The sequence below is a fragment of the Schistocerca gregaria genome, chromosome 11 (assembly GCF_023897955.1).
Source record: "Schistocerca gregaria isolate iqSchGreg1 chromosome 11, iqSchGreg1.2, whole genome shotgun sequence".
Classification (NCBI taxonomy): Eukaryota; Metazoa; Arthropoda; class Insecta; order Orthoptera; family Acrididae; genus Schistocerca; species Schistocerca gregaria.
In genome coordinates this window covers 68,703,891-68,729,055 of record NC_064930.1, presented here as the reverse complement: position 1 = coordinate 68,729,055, position 25,165 = coordinate 68,703,891, and the positions used below count along the sequence as shown (strand labels likewise).

The window sequence follows — 25,165 nt, the reverse complement described above, 5'->3', positions numbered from 1 at the left end:
AAAAGACGAGGCCTGCTAGAAATCCTTGGGTAACAGAAGAAATATTGAATGTAATTGATGAAAGGAGAAAATATAAAAATGCAGTAAATGAAGCAGGCAAAAAGGAATACAAACGTCTCAAAAATGAGATCGACAGGAAATGCAAAATGGCTAAGCAGGGATGGCTAGAGGACAAATGTAAGGATATAGAGGCTTATCTCGCTAGAGGTAAGATAGATACTGCCTACAGGAAAATTAAAGAGACCTTTGGAGAAAAGAGGACCACTTGTATGAATATCAAGAGCTCAGATGGAGACCCAGTTCTAAGCAAAGAAGGGAAAGCAGAAAGGTGGAAGGTGTATATAGAGGGTCTATACAAGGGCGATGTACTTCAGGACAATATTATGGAAATGGAAGAGGATGTAGATGAAGATGAAATGGGAGATAAGATATTGCGTGAACAGTTTGACAGAGCACTGAAAGACCTTAGACGAAACAAGGCCCAAGGAGTAGACAACATTCCATTAGAACTACTGACAGCCTTGGGAGAGCGAGTCCTCACAAAACTCTACCATCTGGTGAGCAAGATGTATGAGACAGGCCAAATACCCTCAGACTTCAAGAAGAATATAATAATTACAATCCCAAAGAAAGCAGGTGTTGACAGATGTGAAAATTACCGAACTATCAGTTCAATAAGTCACAGCTGCAAAATACTAACACGAATTCTTTACAGACCAATGGAAAAACTAATAGAAGCCGACCTCGGGGAAGATCAGTCTGGATTCCGTAGAAATACTGGAACACGTGAGGCAATACTGACCTTATGACTTACCTTAGAGGAAAGATTAAGGAAAGGCAAACCTACGTTCCTAGCATTTGTAGACTTGGAGAAAGCTTTTGACAATGTTGACTGGAATACTGTTTCAAATTCTAAAGGTGGCAGGGGTAAAATACAGGGAGCGAAAGGCTATTTACAATTTGTACAGAAACCAGACGGCAGTTCTAAAAGTCGAGGGACATGAAAGGGAAGCAGTGGTTGGGAAGGGAGTGAGACAGGGTTGTAGCCTCTCCGCGATATTATTCAATCTGTATATTGAGCAAGCAGTAAAGGAAACAAAAGAAAAATTCGGAGTAGGTATTAAAATTCATGGAGACGAAGTAAAAACTTTGAGGTTCGCCGAAGACATTGTAATTCTCTCAGAGACGGCAAAGGACTTGGAAGAGCAGTTGAACGGAATGGACAGTGTCTTGAAAGGAGGATATAAGATGAACATCAACAAAAGCAAAACGAGGAAAATGGAATGTAGTCGAATGAAGGCGGGTGATGCTGAGCGAATTAGATTAGGAAATGAGGCGGTTAAAGTAGTAAAGGAGTTTTGCTATTTGGGGAGCAAAATAACTGATGATGGTCGAAGTAGAGAGGATATAAAATGTAGACTGGCAATGGCATGGAAAGCGTTTCTGAAGAAGAGAAATTTGTTAACATCGAGTATAGATTTAAGTGTCAGGAAGTCATTTCTGAAAGTATTTGTATGGAGTGTAGCCATGTATGGAAGTGAAACGTGGATGATAAATGGTTTGGACAAGAAGAGAATAGAAGCTTTCGAAATGTGGTACTACAGAAGAATGCTGAAGATTAGATAGGTAGATCACATAACTAATGAGGAAGTGTTGAACAGGGTTGGGGAGAAGAGAAGTCTGTGGCACAACTTGACCAGAAGAAGGGATCGGTTGGTAGGACATGTTCCGAGGCATCAAGGGATCACCAATTTAGTATTGGAGTTCAGTGTGAAGGGCAAAAATCGAAGAGGGAGACCAAGAGATGAATACAGTAAGCAGATTCAGGTGGATGTAGGTTGCAGTAGGTACTGGGAGATGAAGAAGCTTGCACAGGATAGAGTAGCACGGAGAGCTGCATCAAACCAGTCTCTGGACTGAAGGCAACAACAACAACAACAACAACAACAACATCAACATGAAGACCACACATTGCATGGTGTACCAACATACAGCGAGACCTTCAGAGGTGGTGGTCCAGATTGCTGTACACACCGGTACCTCAAATACCCAGTAGCACGTCATCTTGCATTGATGCGTGCCTGTATTCGTCGTGGCATACTATCCACAAGTTCATCAAGGCACTGTTGGTCCAGATTGACCCCCTCCTCAACGGCGATTCGGCGTAGAGCCCTCAGAGTGGTTGGTGGGTCACGTCGTCCGTAAACAGCCCTTTTCAATCTACCCCAGGCAGGTTCGATAGAGTTCATGTCTGGGGAAAAACTTCAGTTGGAAAGACCACATAGATAATATTGTGGGGAAGGCGAGCCAAAGGTTGTTTCATTGGCAGGACACTCAGAAGATGCAGCAAGTCCACTAAAGAGACAGCTTACACTACACTCGTTCGTCCTCTGTTAGAATATTGCTGCGCGGTGTGGGATCCTTACCAGGTGGGATTGACGGAGGACATCGGGGTGCAAAAAATGGCAGCTCGTTTTGTATTATCACGTAATAGGGGAGAGAGTGTGGCAGATATGATACACGAGTTGGGATGGAAGTCATTACAGCAAAGACGTTTTTTGTCGGGGCGAGATCTATTTACGAAATTTCAGTCAACAGCTTTCTCTTCCGAATGCGAAAATATTTTGTTGAGCCCAACCTACATAGGTAGGAATGATCATCAAAATAAAATAAGAGAAATCAGAGCTCGAACAGAAAGGTTTAAGTGTTCGTTTTTCCCGCGCGCTGTTCGGGAGTGGAATTGTAGAGACATAGTATGATTGTGGTTCGATGAACCCTCTGCCAAGCACTTACATGTGAATTGCAGAGTAATCATGTAGATGTAGAACATGCTGGCCACTGTAGTCGAGCGATTTCCTTATCCTGAAGGCAGTCATTCGCAAGACGTGCAATATGGGGGCGCGAATTGTCGACCATGAAGACGAATGCCTCGCCAGTATGCTGCCAATATGGTTTCATATTGATCGGAGGACGGCATTCACGTATCGTACAGCCGTTACAGCGCCTTCCATGACCACCAAGCGGCATACATCCGCCCCACATAATGCCTCCCCAAAACAGCAGGGAACCTCCACCTTGCTGCACTCGCTGGACAGTGTCTCTAAGGCGTTCAGCCTGACCGGGTTGCCTCCAAACAACTCTCCGACGATTGTCCGGTTGCAGGCATATGCGACACTCACCGTTGAAGAGAACGTCATGCCAATCATGAGCGATCCACTCGGCATGTTGTTGAGCACATCTGTACCGCGCTGTACGGTGTCGTGATTGGAGAGATGGACCTCGCCATGGACGTCGGAAGTGAAGTTGCGCATCATGCAGCCTATTGCGCACAGTTTGAGTCGTAACACGACGTCCTGAGGATGGGCGAAAATCGTTATTCAACATGGCGGCGTAGCTGTCAGGGTTCCTTCGTAGGTAGAGGCCATCCACTGCAGTAGTAGCCCTTGGGCGACCTGAGCGAGCCATGTCATCGACAGTTCCTGTCTCTGTATCTCCTCCATGACCAAGAAACATCGCTTTGGTTCACCCCGAGACGCCTGGACACTTCCCTTGTTGAGAACCCTTCCTGGCACAGAGTAACAATGCAGATGCGATCGAACCACGGTGTTCACCGTCTAGGCACGGTTGAACTACAGACAACACGAGCCGTGTACTTCCTGGTGGAATGACTGGAACTGATCAGCTGTCGGACCTCCTGCGTCGAATAGCCGCTGCTCACGCATGGTTGTTTACATCTTTGGGCGGGTTTAGTGACAGTCAAAGGGGCAGTGTGATACAACATCCACAGTCAACATCTGTCTTAATAAGTTCTGGGAACCGTAGTGATGAAAAACTTTTTTGATGCGTGTACATTCAATGTTGAGGGCGGCTTTTGCTGTGGCAGTACTGCTCGCCAAATTCTGGCGCCTGTGCTGTGAGAAGGCGATCAGGCCGATATCAAAGACTCATCATCCCATTTTTCGAAAAGTATTAGATGAAAAAGTTAGATTTGTTTTCCTCGTGGTGCCTTGTTACCTTGGCTCGATAAGTGTTTCTTTTCGGAAATTTTAAAGATTCGGAGGAGCTGAAAAAACACTGTGAACTTTGTATGTGGTTGCTTTTGGTCTCGAGTACTAGACTGGTCCTTGTCGTCCACCAATCGGCATCTATTGTTTCCAAGTTGTCTACATTAACTTACTTGTTATTTCTTCACTGCCTAATTATTACAAAAAAAAGCTCTGAGCACTATGGGACTCAACATCTGAGGTCATAAGTCCCCTAGAACTTAGAACTACTTAAACCCAACTAACCTAAGGACATCACACACACCCATGCCCGAGGCAGGATTCGAACCTGCGACCGTAGCAGTCGCGCGGTTCCGGACTGCAGCGCCAGAACCGCTAGACCACCGCGGCCGGCCTAATTATTACATCTTTATCTATTCTGCTCGTAGCGGTCAACGAATCGTGCGTAATTGGCGAGCAGTCTGTAACTCGGGGCCGGGTTTTCGAGCGCCACCTTATATTATTTCACTGCGATCAGCCACGTAACGCTACACTTGGCTAAACGAGATGTTTTGCAGAATCACGAAAATTACGAGTTTCAGAGAATTGCATTGGAGGGCAGCGTGGAGGGTAAAAACCGTAGAGGGAGACAAAGAGATGAGTGCACTAAGCAGATCCAGAAGGATGTAGGTTCCAGTAGGTACTGGGAGATGAAGAAGATTGCACAGGATAGACTAACATGGAGAGCTGCATCAAACCAGTCTCCAGACTGAAGACCACAACAACAACAACCACAACAACAACGAGAATTCTGTTATGAATAAAAACTCTGTACTCCAAGGGGGGCAAGTGCCCCCTATTGGCGCCTTCCATCTTCACTCACCTATGCTACTAATGTTAAATTTTTCATAAAAACCAAATACCTGGCACAATGAACGGTGAACGAGTAAAAAAGAACGGTTCCCAAAACAGAGCTATCACCAGTGAACTAGTTCCCAAGCATGAACGGTTTTGCCATCTCTAGAAGCGACCGTATGTCGCGCGTAGTGGGGTGGGGGTCGGCGCTGGACAATAGCAACAAGCGTCAGCTCGGGAAATATACGTGACGGGAAGTACCGCCATCTTGGCGCCAAAGTCACCGATTTTGTTTGTTTATACTTAATACACTCCTGGAAATTGAAATAAGAACACCGTGAATTCATTGTCCCAGGAAGGGGAAACTTTATTGACACATTCCTGGGGTCAGATACATCACATGATCACACTGACAGAACCACAGGCACATAGACACAGGCAACAGAGCATGCACAATGTCGGCACTAGTACAGTGCATATCCACCTTTCGCAGCAATGCAGGCTGCTATTCTCCCATGGAGACGATCGTAGAGATGCTGGATGTAGTCCTGTGGAACGGCTTGCCATGCCATTTCCACCTGGCGCCTCAGTTGGACCAGCGTTCGTGCTGGACGTGCAGACCGCGTGAGACGACGCTTCATCCAGACCCAAACATGCTCAATGGGGGACAGATCCGGAGATCTTGCTGGCCAGGGTAGTTGACTTACACCTTCTAGAGCACGTTGGGTGGCACGGGATACATGCGGACGTGCATTGTCCTGTTGGAACAGCAAGTTCCCTTGCCGGTCTAGGAATGGTAGAACGATGGGTTCGATGACGGTTTGGATGTACCGTGCACTATTCAGTGTCCCCTCGACGATCGCCAAAGGTGTACGGCCAGTGTAGGAGATCACTCCCCACACCATGATGCCGGGTGTTGGCCCTGTGTGCCTCGGTCGTATGCAGTCCTGATTGTGGCGCTCACCTGCACGGCGCCAAACACGCATACGACCATCATTGGCACCAAGGCAGAAGCGACTCTCGTCGCTGAAGACGACACGTCTCCATTCGTCCCTCCATTCACGCCTGTCTCGACACCACTGGAGGCGGGCTGCACGATGTTGTGGCGTGAGCGGAAGACGGCCTAACGGTGTGCGGGACCGTAGCCCAGCTTCATGGAGACGGTTGCGAATGGTCCTCGCCGATACCCCAGGAGCAACAGTGTCCCTAATTTGCTGGGAAGTGGCGGTGCGGTCCCCTACGGCAATGCGTAGGATCCTACGGTCTTGGCGTGCATCCGTGCGTCGCTGCGGTCCGGTCCCAGGTCGACGGGCACGTGCACCTTCCGCCGACCACTGACGACAACATCGATGTACTGTGGAGACCTCACGCCCCACGTGTTGAGCAATTCGGCGGTACGTCCACCCGGCCTCCCGCATGCCCACTATACGCCCTCGCTCAAAGTGCGTCAACTGCACATACGGTTCACGTCCACGCTGTCGCGGCATGCTACCAGTGTTAAAGACTGCGACGGAGCTCCGTATGCCACGGCAAACTGGCTGACACTGACGGCGGCGGTGCACAAATGCTGCGCAGCTAGCGCCATTCGACGGCCAACACCGCGGTTCCTGGTGTGTCCGCTGTGCCGTGAGAAAGCTAAGTGGCGAAGACGTTGTCTGAGAGACTCTATGAGAATTATATCGTTGACTCTGAATATTACTCGGTGGTTTACTCGTAGCGAAGGCTAACTAGAATTCTCTGTTCGCTTCTTTTGATGTTATGTGGTGAATTGTACAAGAGACACAATAAACCGTTATTGTTTCATGAGAACAAAGGTGAGCGTCACGACCGTTATTAATATTTTTGGAAGTACTAACATAGCAGAATTGTTTCAGATTGAATGCGACGTGTGCGGGAACAGACGTGGACAACAGCTCTCGAACCTGCAATCTCATGTATGAATAGTTGCTAAAAATATCCAGCCGTCTCTTCGCAAGACTCATCATACGCGTAACAAACAGTAATTCTTTTAACAGCACTATCAGAGACAATTTTATCACGTTGTTACGACCTTTTACTGCGAGCATAATACATCGACAACAGACAAACAAAAAATACACACACAAAAGAATCTACCACAACAGGTAGGAGGAAATACGACGACACGACCCACCAAGGCGGATCGAGGAAGGAAGGTCCGACTTACACTCGCAAATTCCGGGTGGAAAAACTGACCAGCCATACAGTACGTCACATATATCACCCTCTACGGACTCGCGACTAAGCTGAGTAATAGCAGTATCAGTCTGGAAGTGAGGGGATCTTGCAAGAGGCCTAAGAGATATTACGATGGAGAACCACAGAAAGAAGTGAAGCAGGGCAATTGGAAACTGATGCGGCCTGATAGCTTAATGTGTTGTGTCTCGGATGTGGCGAGAGTGCATAGAGGCCGAAACTGTATCCCGAAGGCCAGAGAAGGGGGCGACCACGTGTGCATCCAAAAGAGAGCGCCGTTGTTTGGCTGTAAGGGCACAACAGTACTATCCTAGTACTGTACGGCAACTGGAGTCTGTCCTCGCAGCATCCGATGGACGTGTTGTAGAGGCAAACGGTGTGCAGAAGGCTTCGGAAGAGTGGCATTTACTGTCGGAGACCTGATATAATATATGTCTACCTCTGGCGCGTCTTCAGAGAAGCGAACGTCTAGGGTGGAGTCAACAGGCCACCTGGATGGTCGACCAGTGGGTCAATGTTCCTGGCAGATTAAAACTGTGTGCCGGACCGAGACTCGAACTCGGTACCTTTGCCTTTCGTGGGCAAGTGCTCCACCTATGAGCTACCCAAGCATGACTCACGCTCCGTCCTGACAGCTTTACTTCTGCAAATACCTCGTCTCCTACCTTCCAAACTTCACAGAAGCTCTTTTGCGAACCCTGCAGAACTGTTGTTGTTCTGGTCTTCACTCCTGAGACTGGTTTGATGCAGTTCTCCATGCTACTCTGCCCTGTGCAAGCTTCATCTCCCACTACGTACTGCAACCTACATCCTTCTGAATCTGCTTAGTGTATTCATCTCTTGATCTCCCTCTACGATTTTTACCCTCCACGCTGCCCACAAATGCTAAATTTGTGATCCCTTGATGCCTCAAAACATGTCCTACCAACTTATCCCTTCTTCTGGTCAAGTTGTGCCACAAACTTCTCTTCTCCCCAATCCTATTCAATACTTCCTCATTAGTCTGTGATCTACCCATCTAATCTTCAGCATTCTTCTGTAGCACCACATTTCGAAAGCTTCTATTCTCTTCTTGTCCAAACTATTTATCGTCCTTGTTTCACTTCCATACATGGCTACACTCCATACAAATACTTTCATAAATGACTTCCTGACACTTAAATCTATACTCGATGTTAAATTTCTCTTCTTCAGAAACGCTTTCCTTGCCATTGCCAGTCTACATTTTATATCCTCCCTACTTCGACCATCATCAGTTATTTTGCTCCCCAAATAGCAAAACTCCTTTACTACTTTAAGTGTCTCATTTCCTAATCTTATTCCCTCAGCATCACCCGACTTAATTCGACTACATTCCATTATCCTCGTTTTTCCTTTGTTGTTGATCATCTTATATCCTCCTTTCAAGACACTGCCCATTCCGTGCAACTGCTCTTCCAGGTCCTTCGCTGTCTCTGACAGAATTACGATGTCATCGGCAAACCTCAAAGTTTCTATTTCTTCTGCATGGATTTTAATACCTACTCCGAATTTTTCTTGTTTCCTTTACTGCTTACTCAATATACAGATTGAATAACATCGGGGAGAGGCTACAACTCTTACTCCCTTCCCAACCACTGCTTCCGTTTCATGTCTCTCGACTCTTATAACTGCCATAACTAGCACTCCTGAAAGAAATGATATTGCGGAGACATTGCTTAGCCACAGCCTGGGGAATGTTTCCAGAATGAGATTTTCACTCTACAGCGGAGTGTGCGCTGGCAGAAGTAAAGCTGTGAGGACGGGGCGTGAGTCGTGCTTGGGTAGCTCAGTGGTAGAGCAGTTGCCCACTAAAAGGGAAGGTCCCGTCTTCCATTATTTGTACTATACTGACTAGGAAAGAAGCATTACTTAGAGGAAAGTGCCAACTACTCATTATTATTATTATTATTATTATTATTATTATTATTATTAGATATTTTTTAATGATTTCCTTTACTTGGTGCCTATAAAATTATATTGATTACTCACACTCTCCTTTCTGCTTCTCTTATGCAATATGACAAAATTTTCTCTCTTCTTCAATTTAGGGATATTCTGTAGTAGATGTAAAAAATGTTTCTCCCACTTCCGCTCCACCTGTCATGTGACGTTTCCCTCATACTGTCCCCCTTCACAGTCTAACTAGAGGAAGAGATCAAACCAGAATACACAATGTGGCTGTGGCATCACAAGTGCATCACATACAGAAACATAAACTCAAAATCAATGCATCGATGCCAAATATAAACTGTTATGCCCGTCCTGCAATGTCTACCACCCTAAAAAAAAAAGACGACAAATGGCCATGTAAAAGGGTTTAAGGTACAACAATAAGAGAAAAACGAAAAAGGAAAATATAAAAACGAAAACATGTAAAATGACAGTAATATTAAACAACACTAGGAATAAAATAGGTTAATAGAATAAAATGTCTTTTTTAAATGTATCATTGTTAATATATTTATTTAAATATATATGGTTACAAAAAAAGTTGGAGTCTCGGTCCGGCACACAGTTTTAATCTGCCAGAAAGTTTCATATCAGCGCAGACTCCGTTGCAGAGTGAAAATCTCATTCTATTGGGTCAATGTTGTTTTCACAGATGAGTCCCGATTTAGTCTGGAGAGTGACTGTCGATTGAATCGCATCTGGAGGGGACGTGGAATGAGATTCCTGGACCCAAACACTGTGGAAAGAGGTAGATATCGAGAAGGATCCCTAATAGCGTGGGCAGGGATTACGTTTACAACTCGAACCCCTCTTCATGAAATTGTACGGGCGAATCGGCAAGGTTTAAGTGCTGACAGATACCGTAATGAGATCTTGGGACCTCATTTGCGGTTGTTTCGAGGTGGTGTGGGCCCAGACTTCGTACTGATGGACGATAATGCCCGATCTCATAGAGCACGTGTTGTTGATGTTTTCGTGGAAACGGAAGATTCTGCACTCATTGCGTGGCCTGATCGCTCTCCCGATTTGAGTCGCATAGAGCAGGTCTGGGGACACTGGTTGCATCACGTCAGCATTCACCATCCACTCTAAGACTTGCAACCAGCTTTGCAGGAACAATGGGCGTTACTGCCTCGACACGAGACTGATGACATCGTTCACAGCATGCCCCGTCGTTGTCAGGTGTGTACTGCTACCAGAGGTGGTTACATGGTCACACCCCACGCTGAGCACATTAACCAGTTGTGGGACTGTGTGTGTGCAGATCCGTTGAATTGAAAAAAATCGTCTCCCGCATGCATGATACAGTTGTTTACGTTCTCTATTCTTTAAATTATTTCTATTTTACTATCGCCTGTTTATAATGTTTTGTGGCAAAATAAACGCAACCTTGCAAAATTTCCGTTTGTTGCTTCAATTTTGGACACAAGTGTACATAGTTTTCTCCGATTTAATACCTTCTTACAATTTTGTTTAGTGTTGTCTGATTATTTGTACATGGGATCCGATTCTTGCAGCTATTTTTGGAACTCACCAAGTGTGAAGTTTCTAAAATATTTTTTCATAACTTTTCGCTTATTTCCTATTACTAAAATGTAAATGCCACGTAACATAAATATTACAGGTTTTTAAATGACAATTTTTTACTGTTTCCTTAGTACAATAGACATACGAGGGGGGACCCACAAGAAACCGGACTCAGAGGGCGCTGCCACTCAGACGCAGTGCAGGGTTCTCACGCTAGATGGTGTTAGTAGAGACCTTCATGAAACAGCTGTGCAGACGGCGTCAGCGTAGAGCTGAACGTGCAAGTGTGGTATTGTGTTTCTCTGACTGTTGGCGGGTTACCTCTGCAAAGTCGTTATGGCAACTTCAAAAGAACAAAAAGCGCGTGTGAAATTTTGTTTCCTGCTTAAAAAAAAAAACTGCAACGGAGACACACCAAATGCTCCGGGAAGCTTTCCGGGAGGTCGCTATGAGCCGCACACAGGTTTTCGAGTGGTTTGCGCGATTTTAACGTGGCGAGATGTGTGTTGAAGACAGAGCTCGTTCTGGACGCCCTTCAACATCGCGAAGTGAGGAGAACATTGAAAATGTCCGCCAAAAGATCAACGTGGTTCGTCGCTAAACGGTCGACCAAATGTCCGCATAGACAGGAATCAGTTGGACCTCTTGCCAGCGGATTTTGAGTGATGATTTGCACATGATACGTGTTGCTGCTAAATTTATTCCGCGCCTTCTCACACGTGATCCAAACTTATTGGACAAAGTCGTTACAGGGGGATGAGAGTTGGTTTTACGGGTATGACCCAGAAACCAAGCAACCATCAGTCCAGTGGAGGACTCCCAACTGTCCCAGACACAAAAAAAAAAAAAGGCAAGTGAGGTCAAATGTGAAGACGATGATCGTTGTCTTTTTGCGAGAGGAAACGCCCGGAACTTTGGCGATCAGGTGACTGGTTTCTGCATCACGACAACGCTCCAGCACACACGGCCTTACGAGTGACCCCCTATTTGGCAACACAGAGGTGGTCTGCCGTGCCCCACGCTCCGTATTCGCCAGACCTAGCCCCGTGCGACTTCTTCCTGTTCCCACGAATGGAAAAAAAAACTCTAAAAGGGGAGCGTTATGGTGACGTGGAGGCGGTAAAAACAACTTCGCAAAGGGCACTGGACAACATCAAACTTGAAGAGTTGCAAACATGCTTCCAACAGTGGGTAATGAGACTTGACAAGTGCATCGCATGTAATGGAGAGTATTTTGAGGGTTACTGAAGTAATTTCGTAGAAGGTTCATCAATAAATTTTTAATGACAACAATCTGGTTTCTTTAGGGCCTCCCCTCGTATTAGGAAGTTGTTGAGAAAGCAGAGATTTTTGCACAGTTGTTTTAAACGTAGTCCCTACCCCGCTGACAAACAGAAATTATGCGAAATGAAAGCAGCTGTCAAAAGGTCAGTGAGAGATACTTTTAACGAATTTGAAAGCAATATTTTACCTGCAGATTTTAAAAATAACCCCAAAAAAAGTTGGTCGACGTAAAATCTATGAGTGCAACAAATAATTCAATAGATTCTCTAGCTGACAGTTCGGGTAATGTAACGCATGTTGATAAACAGAAGGCCGAAATTCTAAACATAGCTTTCAAAAACTCGTTTACGATAGAGGACTGCAGCACCATTCCCCCCTTTCAATTATCGAACAAACGCTAGGATGGCTGACACAGTGTTTAGTGTATCTGAGATTGTAAAACAGTTAAGATCCTTAGACGCCAGGAAGGCATCTGGCCCAGATGGTATCCCCGTAAGAGTATATGTTGACTATGCTACAAATATAGCACCATTCTTATCATCTAACAGAGATAATTAGAACAGCGTAAAGTTCCACAGGACTGGAAGAAGGCCCAGGTCATAGCAATCTATAAAAAACGGTAGAAAATCGGGTGCTCATAATTACCGGCCAATTTCACGGACATCGATTTGTTGTAGAATCATGGAACATATTTTGTGTTCAGACATAATGACCTTTCTAGACTGTGAGAAGCTCATCTGCAGAAATCAGCACGGTTTTAGGAAACAGCCGTCATGCGAGACACTCCTTCTGCATGACATAAAACAGGCTCCAGATACCGGCTCCCAAGTTGGACATGTTTCTGGACTTTCGAAAGGCGTTCGACTCGGTTTCGCACTGTCGCTTGCTCCAAAAAGTGCGCTCTTACGGTCTGTCCGATGACACATCCGGTTGCATAGAAAGTTTTCTAACAGACAGGGAGCAGTATGTCGTCCTGAACGGGGTAACTTCATCGGAAACAAGTGTAACTTCCGGTGTGCCCCCAGGGCAGCGTAATAGGTCCTCTGCTTTTTACGATTTACATAAACGATCTGGTTGATGGTATTGACAGCGGCATTAGACTGTTTGCCGATGATGCTGTAGTCTACCGGAAACTAGTATCACACGAAAGTTGTGAACAAATCAATGAGGATCTGCAGAAAAGAAATACGTGGTGTAATGACTGGCAGTTATCTCTCAGTATTAATGAGTGTAACATACTGTGTAAAACAGAGCGAAAATTCCCAATGTAAGAGTACAAAATAAATGCCCAGTTTTTGGAAGCGCTAACATCAGTCAAGTACCTGGGTGTGACAATTCGAAATTATCTCAAATGGAATGATCAGATTACACAAGTAACGGGCAAGGCGAACTCTAGATTGCGGTTTATTGGTAGAATCCTGAAGCGATGCAGTCCTTCAACAAAAGAGATGGGGCCCCTCCACGCCCGCGCCAATGGGGTGACCAAACCGAAAGTTCTACCGTCACGTCCGTAAACACGTTAGTTGTCTAGTAAGTGGATCACAGGATGCTGGGCTGTGATGTTGTCCGTGCATCTGGGTAAGACTATGCATTAACACTGTCCATCAGGTGACAGATAGTGGACGAAACGCGAGTGAGGGTAGCGATTTGAAGAGCAGAGGGAAAAAGTGCCGTGAAAAAAAATCTCTGCGACAGTGGGATGGGTAGTCAGAGCAGTAGTGGCTTACTAGCTGCGATAGTTCGTGAAAGGTTGGATTTGTTACTATGGGTATCATGCATCATTACCGTGGCAAGCGTTGGCGATGTATCCCAGTTGCTGCAGCCGCTACATTCCTGGAACAATCAAGACAGTTATACAGTAGTGGGAGATGGGCCATAGATCATCTCAGTGTGTGGGGGATGTGTGGAACTTGTCTGCATGCAGTGTACGGTACGGCTTCCCTGCGTTGTGCCAGTTATTTGGCAGCGTATTCCAGCTGGATATCCAGTAATGGCGTCTGATTAACAGGGGCTCGCCTGTACCGTTATGTTTGCGTATGCTTGGCCATAGCTGTTAGGTCCTTAGTCCTTCAACAAAGGAAATTGCTTACAATGCCTTAGTTGGTCTAGTATTAAAGAGTATTGTTCGTCTGTATGGGACCCTTACCAGCTGGGTCTGATTAAAGAGACTGAGAAGATCGAAAGAACAGAGGCAAGATTCGTGATGGTACATTTAGCCATAGCAAGAGCGTTACAAATATCATCATCAGAATGGGAAGAAATTAAGTGGTGTCCCACAAGGATCCATCTTAGGGCCATTGCTTTTTCCTGTGTACATTAATGATCTCTCATCAGTTACACTGCCAGAAGCGGAGTTCGTTTTGTTTGCAGATGACGCAAATATTGCAATAAATAGTATGTCGAGTGTAGTTCCGGAAAGATCTGCTAATGATATTTTCATGGATATTAATAAATGGTTTAAAGCCAACTCACTGACATTAAACTTCGAAAAGACTCACTATATGCAATTCAGAACCTGTAAGAGCTTTCCACCCAGCATATGCATAAAGTACGAAGAAGGGCAGATAGAAGGGGTTGACAGTCTTAAATTGCTGGGGTTACAACTTGATAATAAATTCAGTTGGGAGGAGCACGCTACAGAACTGCAGAAACGCCTTAACAAATCTGTATTTGCAATTAGAGTGTTAGCAGACATAGGCGACATAAAAGTGAAAAAGCTTGCATACTTTGCCTACTTTCATTCCATAACATCATATGGTATAATATTTTGGGGTAACTCTTCAAGTCAAACAAAAGTTTTCAGAGTCCGAAAGCGTGTAATACGTATTATTTGTGGAGTAAACTCACGGACGTCTTGTAGAAACCTCTTCAAAGAACTGGGTACACTAACTACTGCCTCTCAGTATATTTACTCCTTAATGAAATTTGTCCTAAATAATATATCTCTCTTTCCAAAAAAACAGCTCAGTTCATACATAAAATACCAGGAACAAAAATGATCTGTACAAGGACTTACAAGCACTTACTTTAGTTCAAAAAGGGGTCGACGACTCACGAACACTCATCTTCGATAATTTGCCAGCAAACATAAAAAAAATTAGTTACAAATAGAGATCAGTTTAAAAGGAGCCTGAAAGACTTAATAGTGGCCAACTCCTTCTACCCCATTGACGAATTTTTTAATAGAAACAAATGATGTGTTGTATATATTTATACTATTAGTATTTATTCCAGCTTCAAAAAAAAATAATAATAATAATGTGACATGTTCCACATCCACGAGGATCTCCTCAACACGGATCTATGGAACGAAAACTAATCTAATCTAATCGAAAGTTTGAAGTGGGACACACTTGAAGACCGACGACGCGCTAAACGGAAGGGGCTGCTCACTAAATTCCGAAATCCTATCTTCGCCGAGGGTGTAGAACATGTATTATTACCACCAACTTTCAGATCGCGCAGTGATCACGATTCGAAGATAAGGGAAATTAGAGCTCGTACTGAGGCGTTCATCTGTCTTTTTTTTCCCTCGCGCGATCCATGAGTGGAACGGGGGGGGGGGGGGGGGGGGAGAGAGAATATGATTTTGGCGCGAATTGTGCCCTCCGCCACACACCGCTTGATGACTAGCGGAGTATATATGTAGATGTAGGTAAAATAAGAACGAAATGGGAGTCCGCTTTTAGGCACTTTCCCCTCCAAATGTCTCACCAGTTCTGAACTGCAGCCTAAGTTGCTGCCATACGCACCCATGGAAATCGCGACGTAGTCGGGAAAAAGGTCTAATATTTGTAACAAGAAAGAATATAAATATCATCACTGGTATCAGGATCCGTCATGAACGGCAAGATTAAAAAAAAAAGTCAACTTGCGACAAGCCTTTTTTTTCTATTGTCACGAATTGAAGACATTTCATCACTTGTGATGATCGAACCCACAACCTTTGGACTTTTTTTATTTTTAAAATTTTACTGACCGGAGATAATAGTCAGGGGCAAAGAGGGCAGGGGGTTTTCAGGGGGTTTTGAATCTGTGACCAAAGCGATGATCAACTGATGCTTCTGGCCACATGACCATTCGAGATTGTTGAATAAAAGTTCTTGGCCATATTAGGATCTCCTGCTGACTCGATGTGCCTTAGTTGATAATTAATTATAAGAAATACTACGAAGGGTAACATTTTTATGATACATCTTCAGTGTGCCAAAAACAGCTTTAGTAAGAAAACTACATAAACAAAAACGTGCACGTGGGTGAATCATAGCGCTTTCCGTTCGGTCGGCCTGTTCTGATTGTCCATTGGTCACGTTAGAACTCGCACGACGTGGTGGGGGTAACGGAAAGCCGTTTGTTGTTTGCGTTCTCGGCGACTCCAGCGCACTCCAGCGGCGACTGCACTGTTGTAAGTTGTGTTACTGGAGCACGAATTGCAGTGTTCGTGTACACCGAACATGAGTAGGCCTGGATTTGCTGCTTTTGCGCTGCTAGTGCTAATCGAAGATGATCGGCGAATCATCTGGCGTCAGGACCCTCCATTGCGGTAAGTTTTGTTTTGAACTTCATTCAAACAATGGCCCTTTTTGTGTGCGTCAAGCAACGCGCAACATTTCGCACTCCTGCCCACGTGCTACTCACGCCGCCGTGCCCGCAACATGACACTGAACTGAATTCAGAGGAAATCACTGACGCGGGAATTAGTTTTCCTTTTCATTGGCTCATATTCCCTGGCATTGCCGCTGATTAGTTCTCGTTTGTAAAGACTGTCTCAGTGTTTTTGCATTGTATCCCTGAGATGGAACAGCGGGCTGCTTTAAGGCACGGGAACGACCCTTTACGGCCATAGAATTTAAAACATTTATTTTTGCTTTCCATTTCTCTTGCAAAAAAAAGTGCAATTGTCGTTGCACACTTGCAAGTTAGTAAAATATACAGTCGTCTTGTTTTATATATAATAGACAGTAAGGATTAAGAATAATTTAAAACTAAAAATAATTCGTTGGTGTAACAAAACATGTGGGATATAACGGCACCCAGATAATTTTGGATTAGTTTTCAGATTGCAGTGTGGACCTAAATCTGTACTCTTTGTCAGTCTGTGTTGCCTTGTGACAGTTGTGTAAGTCTGTTGTTTTGGAGACTGAGGAGAAAAGCTTTCTCAAAAAGCTCTGAACCAGTCTGACAATAAAGAGAATAAGATGTAGGAAGTAGTAGTTTTGAGAAAGCCATAAATGTCTTACTGCTGGGCAGCAGTCACAACAAAGGAGTGTGAACAGGACCCACTTAATCATTTTGTGTACAGGAAGTACTATATGATTTGGTACAAGTCATTATAGCAGTTAAACGTTTAAAAATATATACCACTTAAATGAACCTAGACTTAAACAATTGTATGATAGGTGTACATAACAGGATATAGTATTAGTATATACAAATTTGTGGATACATTTAAAATCAAATTAAGTACAGATACGCATTACATAATTTATACAATAGTGAAGATTTACTAGATAAATATGATGTCTACATAAACGTAGATACATTTTTAACAGTCTGCTAGGCATTATTGAAATTTGCATTTTTGAAGATAAAATCACATTCAAAATATTCATGTAGGCCTAAGTTCTAAAAATAGTATTTTAATAATATCGATTTAAGCCTTATTTTAAAATATGCTGGTTTGTTGATGTTTTTTATGTTTAGTGGTAGGTGATTATAAAGTTCAATCCCCATGCATTTGACACTATCAGCATATGATTTGGTGGAATGGGGACACTACGTCGACAGGTATGTCCCTCTAGTGTTGTACTGGTGAAAGTCCAGATTCTGCTTCAGGCTGCCAGTATTTAGCTTGCTAAAACTTAGTATCTCCAATATCTACTGGTATGGAAGTGCAAGAATATGTAGTTTTTGGAATAATTGTTTACATGAGTCTCTCCCCCCAAGAGTTCAGAACTCATGGGGAGGTATTGCTATGTACAAGCATCTTTAGCCACGTACAACACTCAGTGATGTCAGTTGTGATTTAGGCAAATGGGGCAGGAGGAGGGGGGCGGATGTTTAACTAGAGTATGATAAGGCAGAAGGGATAGATAACATTCCATCAGAATTTCTAAAATCGTTAGGGGAAGTGACAACAAAACGACTATTCACGTTGGTGTGTAGAATATGAGTCTGGCAACATACCATCTGACTTTTGGAAAAGCATCATCCACACAATTCCGAAGATGGCAAGAGCTGACAAGTGCGAGAATTATCGCACAATCAGCTTGACAGCTCTTGCATTGAAGCTGCTTACAATAATATGCAGAAGAATGGAAAAGAAAATTGAGAATATGCTAGGTGACGATCAGTTTGGCTTTAAGAAAAGTAAAGGCACGAGAGAGGCAATTCTGACGTTACGGCTAATAATGGAAGCAAGGCTAAAGAAAAATCAAGACACGTTCATAGGATATGTTGACCTGGAAAAAGCATTCCGCAATATAAAATGGTGCAAGATGTTAAAGATTCTGAAAAAAGTAGGGGTAAGCTATAGGGAGAGACGAGTCATATACAATATGTACAACAACCAAGAGCGAATAATAAGAGTGGACGATCAAGAACGAAGTGCTTGTATTAAGAAGGGGGTAAGACAAGGCTGTAGCCTTTTGCCCCTACTCTTCAATCTGTACATCGAGGAGGCAATGATGGAAATAAAAGAAAGGTTCAGGAGTGGAATTAAAATACAAGGTGAAAGGATATCAATGATACGATTCGCTGATGACATTGCTATCCTGAGTGAAAGTGAAGAAGAATTAAATGATCTGCTGAACGGAATGAACAGTCTAATGAGTACACAGTATGGTTTGAGAGTAAATCGGAGAAAGACGAAGGTAATGAGAAGTAGTAGAAATGAGAACAGCGAGAAACTTAACATCAAGATTGATGGTCACGAAGTCAATGATGTTAAGGAATTCTGCTACCTAGGCAGTAAAATAACCAATGACGGACGGAGCAAGAAGGACATCAAAAGCAGACTCGCTATGGCAAAAAAGGCATTTCTGGCCAAGAGAAGTCTACCAATATCAAATACCGGCCTTAATTTGAGGAAGAAATTTCTGAGGATGTACGTCTGGAGTACAGCATTGTATGGTAGTGAAACATGGACTGTGGGGAAACCGGAACAGAAGAAAATCGAAGCATTTGAGATGTGGTGCTATAGACGAATGTTTAAAATTAGGTGGACTGATAAGGTAAGGAATGAGGAGGTTCTATGCAGAATCGGAGAGGAAAGGAATATGTGGGAAACACTGATAAGGAGAAGGGACAGGATGATAGGACATCTGCTAAGACATGAGGGAATGACTTCCATGGTACTAGAGGGAGCTGTAGAGGGCAAAAACTGTAGACGAAGACCGAGATTGGAATACGTCAAGCAAATAATTGAGGACGTAGGTTGCAAGTGCTACTCTGAGATGAAGAGGTTAGCACAAGAGAGGAATTCGTGGCGTGCCACTTCAAACCACTCAGTAGACTGATTAAAAAAAAATAAGGAAATTGAAAATTGGAATGTCGCCCCATTTCCCCTGAAATTTCGGGTGTGGTTACACTGATCGGCATCATAGCTGGAGGTCTAGGTTTGGTTGAAAGGTGATAATTTGGTTGTGAATCGGTGAAGCGAACAAATTTTAATCTCAAACAAAAGCTGTGGTAGCAGATTGACATGTAGCCCAGCCTGATGTTTACATGTTTGTACCATGCGCAAATGCACCTTGACATGTTTAATGCACTTATAGTAAAAAAATAAAACTGTGAAGTAAATTATAAAAATGAATCGGACAAGTTTCCAAATATTTTGGTACATACTATGCATACAGATCATACTAAATTGCAAAAACTGCGAGGGGAATTCACTACGTACTTTTTACCAAGTACTGCAAGAAAAAGTAGAGGCTGCAGCTAACAGCTTGGACTGTAACAATAAGTAGGCTGTTGAGGATGAAATCTGGCTCGGTGCTTAGCATGCTTTTCAGTCTAATGCGAAGTTCAGGTTACTCTTAAGTGGGAATGCAGAGCTTTGTAAATTGCTCACAGGAGAGTGATGTTCTCACATGGGTATCATTGATGCATTGCCCCCCTCACTTGGTCACTTCATGCACAGCAAGACTTGCATCTGAATGTTTTGGCTAGTTGCCAGAAGCATCTAGTCTCACCAAAGTAACAGCCATCCTATTGACTTCCAGCGAATTCTCTAGGTTCTTTTTTGAAAGGATAAACTCATTTGAAAAACAGAGCTGCATAATAAATGGTTTTCCCCCTGCAGGTCCAGGGGTTAGAGTGGGCCCCAAGTATTCCTGCGTGTCATAAGAGGAGACTAAAAGGAGCCTCACACAGTTCAGCCTTTATGCGATGGTCTCCTGTAGGGTTTGGCCTCCATTTTTCAAATTTTTTCTCGAAGTGCCAGCCAATTGGGGAAGGGCACCTTAGATGGTGCATCGTGTCCATCATGCATTGAAATCGTTAGCCCACTTTCTCATTGTCGTATTGCAGTCCTGCCATCTTGGGTGGGTGTGTTTTCCATCATGAGTGTCAATTTCTCTGTCGCCGATGGCCATGGACTTCTTTGCACCACATATTGAGCACGGTAGGCAGTCTGTTGTGGTGGGGCCGCCATGTATCCTGTTGGTTGTAGCCCCCTGACAACACAGGGATCGCTCTGCTGGTGCCTGCGCCGCTAACTCCCCACGTGTGCCAAGGAGTAAAAGCCTGTCACTGTTGGGCATCAGGACTCCTGGAAATGGCCATCCTGCCAGGTGGCCTTTGCTGCATCTGGGAGACATGTGTGGTGAGGGTCCCTGGTTGGAGTGGGTGGCATCAGGGTAGATGGATGACATGCCATGAAGCATAGTACGTCATTTCTTGCTGGTGGTCCGCCGCCAATCGGCCAAAGTCTAACTTTAATGCTAAGAAATATGACCCCAAGTCGTTCCCATCTCTGGCCACACCACGGGAGGAACGCCAGGCTAAGTATGGCATCAAGCTTTATTTGTCCCAGTACCTCGTATGTACAAGAGTTGATGGGGAATGTCCATAAAGCCTCAGTTTTTAGTGGAGCAATTGGAGGACAAGTTTGGGGAGGTGGAGGGCTCGTCCAAAATATGCTCTGGGTCAGTTTTGATATAAACGGCATCCTCTGCCCAGTCATGGGCATTACTTACTTGTGGCAAGTTGGGGGGGGGGGGGGGTTGTTTCTGTTGCCATCACGCCCCATAAGAGCTTCAATATGGTCCAGGGTATTATATTCAACAGGGACCTTCTTTTGCACTCCGACGACGGGCTGCATGCCAGTTTAGAGCGGCGAGGTCTTCATTTCGTCTGGTGTGTCCGAGGGATGACCAGGTTTCCACTGGAACCTTCATCTTGGCCTTTGAAGGTACACATTGCCCGAGAAGGTCAAGATGATGATCTACCAATGTGATGTCAAACCATATATCCCTCCCCCGAAGCGGTGCTGGAACGTGGGCCAAATGTCTTCCCGCTGTACTTCCAGCCCCCTCCCCCTGTAGACATTGAGGCTGTCCATCACATACCGATACTCACTGTTCCCCGCCTCCCACCTGTGTCAACTGCAAAGAGCATCATTCACCTTGCTGTCCAGACTGCAGGATTTTACAGAAAGAGAGGAAAATCGTTGAATATAAGACCCTGGACTGACTGCCCTACAATGAGCGTTTGAGGAAATTTGAGTGCCTACATCCTGTGGCTATGACCACCTCATACAAGAACAGTTGTCATCCCATCAGTTCCTCGAGTTCCTGTCGCCTCTCAGAACTGGAAGACTACACCTGCCCTCTTGATGGTGATGTTTCTCCTGCACCGTCTACTTCGGGAGCAACACCCCCCAACCATTCTGGATTTCAGTCCCCACGTCTGAGCCAAAGAAACGTAGTGCTTTTTCGGCATCTCTCGCTGGGAAGGGGCCCCTTGGGTCACTCTCCCCAGGTTTCCGCTAGTGGGAAAGATGACACCTGACAGGGGATGAAGAGCCCAAAAGCAGCCGGTTGTAGGGCTTCACGCTCATCCTCAGTCCCGGAGACTTGATTCAGTGGAGTCCTCACAGCTGGAGAAATCCAAGGAACTGTGAGAAATTGAAAAAGAGGCCCCCCCCCCCCCCCCAAAAGGACAAGGAACTTGCGGTGGCACCCAAACCGCCACTACCTAAAAGTTCTGCGTCTGAGGATGGGGTGGAGATTCTGGTGTCTGCTGAGGACCTGGATTTCGCCGGACCCTCAGACACAATGTATATAAGCTGCTCAGGCAAAAGTCGGTGGCAGCAGGTGACCCTGCGGCATAAACTGTCTCACTGAATGTTCCGTGCCTTCCCAGTCTCACTATGTGGTCATCCTCTAATGGAATTGGTACGGTTTTTCCACTGCCTGGCTGGGCTACGGCAACTGTTAAGCTTCACACCTGCTATCTGCATTGCTCTCCAGGAAACCTGGTTCCCGGCAATGCGGACCCCTGCCCTCCACGGCTATAAGGTATAGTACAGGAACTGTAGCGACTATAATAGAGTATCAGGTGGAGTTTGCGTTTATACCCTAAATACAGTCTGTAGCAAAACTGCCCCGTCAATCCCCTCTTGATGCTGTCTCTGTCAGAATACGGACGACACAGGAAACAACTGTCTGCAATGTATATCTTCCTCCAGATGGTGTAATACCTCTGAATGTATTAGGTGCACTGACTGTTCAACTCCGTAAACCTTACCTACTTTTGAAACATTTTAATGCCCATAACTCCTTGTGGAGTGACACTGTGCTTACTGGCCAAGGCAGAGATGACAAATTTTACTGTCTCAGTTCGACCTCTGCCTCTTAATACTGGGGCCGCCATACGTTTCATTGTGGCTCGAGGTAGTTACTCGGCCATTGATTTATCCCCTTGCAGCCCAGGACTTCACCCATCTATCCACTGGAGACCACATAGCTTCCTGTCACTGCCCCGGTATCAGGCCAACAGATGCCTCCCCAGGTGGGCTTTAAACAAGGCGGACTGGGAAACTTCCACCTCCGATGCCATGACTCTTCCCCACGTGCTCACATCGATGTGATGGCTGAGCAGGTGACTACAATAATAGTTAATGTGGCAGAAAACGTGAACCATCAATGGCACGCTATGTACCGATGAGAACGCGATTGCTGAGCACTTTGCTGAGCATTGTGCTCGAGCGTCTGCGTCGGAGAACTGCCACCCCACCCCTCTTGTTCACTACTCTCTACAAAGAACCCTGTAACGCCCCATTTCCAGAGTGCGATCTCCTCAGCGTATTGAACATTGCCCTGACAGCTCCTGGGCCAGATCGGATCCATAGTCAGATTATTAAACACCTCTCATCTGACTACAGGCGGCATCTCCTCGTTATCTTCGACGAGATCTGGTGCAGTGGTGGGAGAGCACCATTGTTCCGGTGCTCAAACTCTGTAAAAACACACTTGATGTGTGTAGGTATCGGCCCAACAGCCTACCAACGTTGTTTGTAAGCTGCTGGAATGTATGACCCTAAGGACTCAGTTACTCCTGGTGCTCTCAGCTGTCACTTCCTCATTATTCTTGACTGTTCCAGTGGCTCTGAAGTGGTTTACATCGACAGCTGCTGGAAATGTTGGCTTCATCTATGTCCACAGAGGCCGTTTTGAACAGCATTAATTGCCCGATCGCTGCAGTGTATTCACTGCAGAGCTGGTGGCCACCTCTCGTGCTCTTCAGTGTATCTGTTCATGCCCCAGGGAATTGGTTCTTCTGTGTACAGACTCCTTGAGCAGCCTGCAAGCTATCGACCAGTGCAACTCTCGCCACCGTCTGGTAGCGTCCATTCAGGAGTCCATCTATGTCCTGGAACAGTCCAGTCGTTCAGTGGTGTTTGTGTGGACACCAGGACACGTCGGCATCCCAGGCAACGAACTTGCCGACAGGCTGGCGTGGCTACGCGGAAACCGCTTCTGGAGATGGGCATATCTGAACCTGACTGGTGTTGTGACTTGCTGTAGGGTTTTCAGGCTTTGGGAGATGGAATGGCGTAACAGTACATACACCAAACTGTGTGGCATTTAGGAGTCTACGAATGTGTGGAAGTCTTCCGTGCGGGCCTCTCGGAGGGAATCAGTTGTCCTCTGCCGGCTCTGCATTGGCCACACTTGGGTAACCACCGGTTACCTCCGGTGCCGTCAAGACCCACTTGAGTGTCTGTGCGATGTTCGGTTGATACTGGCCCATATTCTGGTGCACTGTACCACTTTGCCTGTCCAGTGACGAAATCTTAGGTTACCGGACTCGTTGCTGCTGATTGTATTTGTCAATGCCTTGTCGGTTGATTTAGTTTTACTTTTTGTTTGTCAGGGTGGGTTTTATCATTTTATCAAGTTTTAGCGCATGTCCTTTGTCCCTCTGTGTCCTCCACCCTAGCGCTTCTAGGGTGGGGATTTTAATGTACTGCAGAGTGGCTGACTTCTTCTTTTTTATTCTCATGGTCAGCAGCCATGGTAATCTGCTTTGTTTATTTAATCTCTTCATCCGGTTTTTTGTGTTTCCGTGGTTTTCTTGTCCCCGTTTGTCCATTTACATGTTTTCTTGCCCTTCGTCGTTCTTGTGATTCACCCCCTCCCCTCTTCCATTCCGTTATGAGTTGTCAGTCTAGTTTGATTTATTCTCACACTTGTGGCATTGTTTTACTCGGAACAAGGGACTGGTGACCTCGTAGTTTGGTCCCTATTCCCCCTCTTTTAATTCAACCAATCTGTATGTTTACCATTCAGAGTGAACAAAATAATATTGGAGCTTGGACATAGCCTAAATTATTAATGAAAATGCATTTAATGTCCTCCATAAAAACACAGGTAGCTGTTTTATTTATAAAGGTAAACTGCCCATACCTGTTAAGGAAAATGAATAGGCAGATGCACATCCAGTAGATCTTTCATTCATATCAGAGAATTACATGAAAATCACTGAATTTGAGGAGGCTCATCTTCAAGGGTACAGGCTCGTGGCACTACTAAAAAATATCATGTGGTGGCTGTATTTGCATAAAAAAGTCTGACCCTTCAGGTTAATGGATATTCTGTTAAACAGCTTTCTGAATGCTGCGGTACAACAGTCGACCAGGAAATGCACAAACTTGTGCTACTGACAGTTCACAGACAGTGGTCTTGGAAGCATCTTAAGTTTCTTAAAGCAGCTAGAAACAATTCTGATGTTATCCATATGCAACTGGAGAATCATTATTTGTAGAGACTATAATGGCAATTTTCTGTCTTGCTGTACTGATCGAAGAGCTGCTAGAGATGTTGGCA

General features: G+C 45.0%; 1 protein-coding gene across 2 annotated transcripts in view; it reads left to right on the top strand.

Annotated features, from left to right (window-relative positions):
* The window catches only part of LOC126295210 (plexin domain-containing protein 1), a 1,111,099-nt gene that overhangs the window by 1,016,429 nt on the left and 69,505 nt on the right, over window positions 1–25,165 (top strand). The window contains exon 1 of one of the 2 annotated variants that reach the window (XM_049987549.1): window positions 16,288–16,377. The exons of the other annotated variant lie outside the window; for it this stretch is intronic. Within the exon in view, the coding sequence (XP_049843506.1) occupies window positions 16,338–16,377 (40 nt within the window). The 5' untranslated portion in view covers window positions 16,288–16,337. Of the gene's footprint in view, window positions 1–16,287; window positions 16,378–25,165 lie in introns of those variants that run through there. 2 annotated transcript variants of the gene reach the window in all.